The 6,947-nt window shown below is 40.0% G+C and overlaps 1 protein-coding gene across 1 annotated transcript; it reads right to left on the bottom strand.

Moving 5' to 3' along the window:
• Positions 1–3,327: 3,327 nt before the first annotated feature.
• On the bottom strand, positions 3,328–5,222 carry LOC118368830 (uncharacterized). The gene is made up of 6 exons (XM_035753254.2): positions 5,134–5,222; positions 4,626–4,991; positions 4,173–4,523; positions 3,953–4,081; positions 3,765–3,814; positions 3,328–3,642 (listed from the first exon to the last, which is right to left on the bottom strand). Exons 1-6 carry the CDS (start codon positions 5,174–5,176, stop codon positions 3,511–3,513), a joined length of 1,071 nt encoding a protein of 356 aa, XP_035609147.1. The 5' UTR covers positions 5,177–5,222; the 3' UTR covers positions 3,328–3,510.
• Positions 5,223–6,947: the final 1,725 nt, after the last annotated feature.

Raw genomic sequence — 6,947 nt, 5'->3', positions numbered from 1 at the left:
GAGATGATTGTGGACTACAGGAAAAAGAGGGCCGAGCACGCTCCCATTCTCATCAAGGGGCTGTAGAGGAGCATGTTGAGAGCTTCAAGTTCCTTGGTGTCCACATCACCAACAAACTAACATTGTCCAAACACACCAAGACAGTCGTGAAGAGGGCACGGCAAAAGCTATTCCCCCTCAGGAGACTGAAAAGATTTGGCATGGGTTCTCAGATCCTCAAAAGGTTCTACAGCTGCACCATCGAGCATCCTGATTGGTTGCATAACTGCCTGGTATGGCAACTGCTCGGCCTCCGACTGCAAGGCACTACAGAGGATAGTGCGAACGGCCCAGTACATCACTGGGGCCAAGCTTCCTGCCATCCAGGACCTCTATACCAGGTGGTGTCAGAGGATGGCCCCCCCAAAAATTCAAAATCTCCAGCCACCCTAGTCATAGACTGTTCTCGGTAAGCGATATCGAAGCGCCAAGTCTAGGTCCAAAAGGCTTCTAAACAGCTTTTACCTCCGAGCCATAAGACTCCTGAACATCTAATCAAATGGCTACCCAGACTATTTGCATTGCCCCCCCCCTCCTCTTCTTTGACACCACTGCTACTCTCTGTTGTTATCATCTATGCATAGTCGCTTTAATAACTCTACCTACATGTACATATTACCTCAACTAACGGGTTCCCCGCACATTGACTCTGTACCGGTACCCCCCTGTATATAGTATCGCATTGCTATTTTTCTGCTGCTCTTCAATTACTTGCTACTTTTATTACTTATTCTTATCCGTATTTTTTAAACTGTGTTGTTGGTTAGGGGCTCGTAAGTAAGCATTTCACTGTAAGGTGAAACCTGTTGTTTTCAGCGCATGAGATTTTTATTTGATACCGGAAAAACCTACAATTTAGGGAGGGATGTTTTTTCTGTTTGTCAAGAATGACATTGTCTATTTATTGTGGTGTTGAAAATGCTAACCATGACATTGAAGTGCCCAAGCTCGGTATGCTTTGTTTATTGGTTGTGTGGTGCATTGGCACAATAACATGTTGGTGGAAAATTCATTGAATATATTTTATAGAATTATCAACATCAACATTTTGAAAATCAGATTCCCCCCTAGCTGATCATTGCTTGCAGCGGGCTCTGATCGTAGTGTAATGAAACAGGCAGGGAGAGTGAGCTCGTCTGTTGTGGTGGGCAAACCCTCAACCTCCTGGCTCGTAGCCCTGTGTGTTACCTACTGTGCTACAAAAGCATGCGGAAGTGGCAAAGTTGATATCCACATTTATAAACGCAGGGTCGCTACAGTTATTGTCATTTGTGGTCGTAAACATTATTTTGAGTTAATTCTGTGAGGGGGAAGGGTGTTACATTTATTTTACAGTACAGGGGAGGGTCATGGAAATTTTATGTACATTTGACCGACCACCTCAATTCGGTCTTATGTGGCAAAATTTGATTTTTTATATTTTTTTATATTGGATGAAAGTAGAGACTCAAAATGAAATGTCATACACTGCAGTTGAGGATCAAGTAAATCTGGGAAGGTAAATCTGCTTTGAAAGTTGATAACTTTTTGAATGTTTTGGTACACCTACTGGAGACCTCTTCTTAGTCTACACCTGTTCAGCATCTTTCACACCCTCTGTCTCTGATAAACACACACTATAAGAAATAAAATCTAAGTTTATTTGTCACCTGCACAGGATACAGGTGGGCCTGCTGGAAGGTGTAAAAGCTACAGTGACATAGCTACTTGCAAATTTGCATATTAGCAATATCAAAAATAGGAAGTGTCCAGATAACAATATTGTGGATAAACAATAGATAGGCTCGTAATATTTTTTGTATTCATATTTATAAAAGTGTGTTATTAGGCACATGAAAGTGCACATGTTCCAGATGGCATTTCTGGCAAAAAAAACACATTGAGATAAAAATACTATTAAACGTTTAAATGCCTCTCCTGTGAAGTCGTGACTTGAGACATATGCCTTGTTTCCTGAAACGGGTCACAAATATATATTTGAGTCAGTTTAATAAATAACAGTTTTTGCTTTGCATGTAATCTGTCAGGGGCAACATGAACAGCAAGTAAAGATGGTGAGAACAACAGTGACACCACATAGACATCCTGCTGAAAACCACATAGAGACACAGAGACACAGATAGCAGGTAGGAGGGTCCTGTGTGCACAAAGCCAGCAGGCCCACCTGACTAAAGCGTAGACACAATCTCTTCTTGGGCTTACGGAAGGAAGTCTGCAGAGTACCTGTGAACTTGTTGTGTGGGGGTGGGTGTGATTGACATGCTATCAACACAACTTAAAGAGGACAACACAACACAGAGGAGAGATTACCTAAATAAATAGGTTGTTTCCCATTCTTATTCAACTACTCCCTAGAATTCAATAGAAAACTACACACAAACACATGAGTCATTGTCTTCATCATATAGAGATCACTCTGCTACCCATTTTATTTTGAATGATTGTGTGTCTCCTCCTGGTAACTAAGCTACACTTTATAATAACTTAGTTGATGTTGGTAGTAATGATCCAGTGATGATGACTACCTAGACTGTTGGATGCAAGTGACTCTATGATTCTGAAATGGATTTATAGCATGATACAGATGTGTAATATGCATGTAATCAATTACCTCGTTAAAGATTCTTAACCGAACATTGTCTTTATTGGACCTTTGTTGACAGCTATTATGACGACACACATGATATATCACGGGCAAGTACATTTTCAATGTTTCTTAGTGAAAAGCGTTAACATCTGGACAATTCTAAAAGTTGCTGCCAACTCTGAAGTTAAAGCAGTTATGAGGACTTCTATGTACATTGTTGCACCCTATTGAAAGAGAAATGAAGTACACTACTTCAACCTGCACATATGCATATTCACATTTTCTATTGTTTGCGAAAACTTCTCAATTACAATGTGTACATTGTCATATTTGGATGATATGTTTGACACTATCAGCTCCCTTCAAAATATACCCGGCTAAGAAGTCTATTTTTAGTTCAGGCTTTTCTCATGATGAGAGTGAGTTGTGCTCTTAGTGACATGGGTGTTTGTGGTTTTGATGCACTGAGGTGTGTGAAGACAGTGTGTGGTGAGGACTGATGGTCATTTCTGGGGTTTAGAGATGGGTTAAGCTGAGTGGAAAATCCATTTGGAGCTGTCAGAACACCACAGAGATCTGATACAGGATACAGCTTAAAAAGAGAGTTTGAGACAACTGAAAGCTACGAATGCTATTATGCATACCATGCAATCAGGATGCAATGTCCATGCAAACTTACCAGTTAAACTTGAAGAATATGATTGAAAATCAAACAATGTTTTATTTGATCTAAAATGGGCAACAGTATCACAACAGTAATGTAAAAAGGAGTTAGACAGAATATAAGCAGTTGCAACACAATTATAATGATATAAACACAGTGTTTAACAGAAAAAGCTATGCAAGTCTTAGAGGAGATCAATCTATGTTTTTTTCCCCACGTTTTAGCACCTCACCCCAGAGTACTCCGTGTCTCTCTCCATGGCGCTCCTCTGTCTCTGGGTATTTGGCTTCTTGTGGATGATATTCAGAGCAGCGTAATGGACCGACATGAGTGTGTCATCATCTTCTTGATCCTAAGAGGAATAACAAAGCAAATTCCAAAGACTGAAATTGGAAATTTGATAGAAGGATCTGTTTACAGTTCATTAAAGTAATACTCACTATAAGTGAGTAGTTCACTATAAGGTCTGCATACCTGGTCATGAGAACTGGGGACTGTCAGACCACTTGGCTGAGGATGCGTTCCTTTTAGACAAACATGAAGGAATCATCATCAGCAACATCATCAACATAAAATGAATTAACCCAGTTTCATGACTAAAACATGTAATGTATACTGCACCAACAGTTTAAGCATATATTGTGGTTAATTATAACGCTTACCACTGCACAGTAGAAAGGTTTTCTTGGTACTCTTATACATAACACAAGCAAGGACAATGATGATGATGACACAAAGAGCCAACGCTACACCGCAGTACACCAAGAGAACGCGTTCCTTCTTACAACCATCTGTGGAAATACAGACACGAAATTCAGGACATTTTGGTCAAGCATGGATAAAATATTAGAACATATTAGAAATGTCAGAAATATCACTAACAGTCCATTTCCAGCTTGGTCCCTTTCCCAAACAGTATCTCCCCACATGAGGCCACAGCACAGTAGTAAGTCCCAGCATCAGAGAGGCTGAGGTTTCTCTTGGGGAGGTTGTAGACACAGCTCTGTGTAGGAGACCCAGCCTCTGGGAAATTCTCACACTGATCACTCCTGTCTCCATTGTTGTAAATTATTCCTGGATGGAATTCTCCTGAGCCATGTCTGAACCAATAGATACTGTGTTCTCCTGCACAGGTCTCAGTGTGTATTGTACAGTTCAGAGTCACAGAGTCTCCTGGCTGAACTGACTCAGACACAGGCTGCTGGAGCACAGACATGCTGTTGGACTCTGAACCTGAAGAGAGTGAGTAAGATCATTGTGTGTACATTTTCTTTGCCTGCTAGATTAATTCATTTACCATTATATGAACACACATTAGGTTGCGACTTAAGTTACCTTTGACAATTAAAGAAGTTCCTTCTGCAAATTTGAGTTCGCCCTCTTCCATAACACCACAGTAGTATGTTGCAGAGTCCCCTGACTCTGTCTTGGAGATGCTCAGGTTAGAGCTGTCAAATCCTCTCTTCACACTCAAACGTTTAGTCTCAGTAAAGTCTTTGTTAAAGTTTTTGGAATAAAAACTAGTTTTAGTGCGATAATATGATGATGCCATGAGAAGAGGCTTCTGTCCAACAGTTTGCTTGAACCAAGAGACCCTGACCATCAAATTAGATTGACAAAAGCAAGTGAGAGATACACTTTGTCCCAGTTGTGTAACTATCAACGGGTCTGGTTGGATTACATCCTTGTTAAGTACACAACCTGTGAAGCAAACAAACAAAATAAATCAGACAAAGTTATAGTACAGAATTATACATTATTATCATTATTCAGACTACATAGTCATTCAAATGGATGAAAAAAGACTGATGTAAAAGGATCCACATTTATATTTCTTACTTACCCAAATTGGCGTAAAACAAAAAGATTGTCCAATATATAATCATAATTTTACTGTCCTTTCTGAACTGTATAGAGTGAGGGGTCTGACAACGGGGCACCATTTATATGATGACACTCATTGGGTAATCATTATGAAGTAGGTGGAAACTCTGAACTGAGTGATATTATTGGCTGTCTGAACAGGCATAAAACATGTGATAAAAACTACAATCTAACATGTGCCCTGTGGCATACCATAGTTAGAGCAGCCCTTCAAATGATGTACAGTCAGAGTTACTTGTCTGTATTTTTTCATCATTTGGGTCGGTGGCTGAGACTACTGGTACATATGTCCTCTTTGACATACACAGGGGGTTTACATTGTATTTCTCACTTCATGTCTGTAGAAGGCAGTTCAAGCTTTCAGGAGGAAGTGAACTCTGGTGAGGTTGGCACCTTTTTGACAAAGTAAAGATGTGATCCTTTGATACCCATCATCAAATTCATTGTAGAATACCACATCACTCAGGTTCTTCAAAGATTTAGTGATGTACTGAAGCACCATGCCAGTGGTGAGTTTGTACCGTAGCATGTAGTTTGTGTTCTCACTGGTTATGTGACATTCAATAGTCACATTGTCGCCCAGCTTTGCATTCTGGGGAGAAGTGGGCTGAACAAGAACTGGTGTTTGAGATGCACCTGTAAAAAAACAACGATATTTATTTATTATTATTTATTTATTTATTTTCCTTGCTTGCTCTTTCACGGGATGAGATTGACCTGTGTAAAATGCATTCTCTCTACAGAAAAGAATGGAATCCTGTGTTTGCGTTCAATGGTTCATTTAGGGCTGCCGAGTGGCACAGTGGTCTAAGGAACTGCATCTCTGTGCAAGATTTGTCACTATAGTACCTGGTTGGAATCCAGGCTGTATCACATCTGGCCGTTATTGGGAGTCCCATAGGGCGGCGCATTGTAAATAAGAATTTGTTCTTAACTGACTGGCCTAGTTAAATAAAGGTTTAATCGAAATAAAATCTAAGGTACCGTCTGTTTTTCATGGTCAGATTTCATTGGCTGAACACTCGATAGGCGGCCCAGTTGGCCACGAATGGAACAAACACCATACTTTCATGTTGTTGTATAGCATGATTCTGTATTGCACAACTTTATGACCTAACTGTGACCGAACTACACCTCATACTGTCTATTGACATGTTTTCTGTTTCTCTGTGTTATGAAGTGACTGTGTGGAAGTCATAGAGGCCCTAGAGGATGACAGTGTCATAACATGTGGCCAACCAGGTCCCAACTACTAGTACGACTCCCATGGACCACAATGGCACTGTCATCCTCTAGGCCCTCTATGACTTCCACACAGTCACTTCGTAACACAGAGAAACAGAAAACATGTCAATAGTCTTTACTTTATTCTGTAATGTATTGACAGATAACATTCCTACCATCATATAATTAGAAGGAGGCTTTTTCTTTTTGGTCCAGATGATGATTGATGATGATGATACTTTACATCACACTTCCGACCATGGTTTGTGTTTAACTACGGACTTCATATATCTAGGTCAAATGACCTAATAAATAGTTCATTTAGTTTTTTCATAGAATTCTGTAGAATATGTGTAGATCTTTTGCTGCCTCATTAAAATGGTGTTTTATTGTTGATAAAAAGGACAACATGTAGAGCAAAAGTGTATGTCATACAACTGACTGAGATATCCTGCTGAAACCAATTAAAGAGAGAGAGATAAAGAGAGAGAGAGAGAGAGAGAGAGAAAGAGAAAGAGAGAGAAAGAGAGAGAGAGAGAGAGAGCATCC

This window comes from Oncorhynchus keta, chromosome 35 (genome assembly GCF_023373465.1).
Source record: "Oncorhynchus keta strain PuntledgeMale-10-30-2019 chromosome 35, Oket_V2, whole genome shotgun sequence".
Lineage (NCBI taxonomy): Eukaryota > Metazoa > Chordata > Actinopteri > Salmoniformes > Salmonidae > Oncorhynchus > Oncorhynchus keta.
Note: the sequence above shows the minus strand (reverse complement) of the source record. Positions and strands in the feature narration are given on the sequence as shown.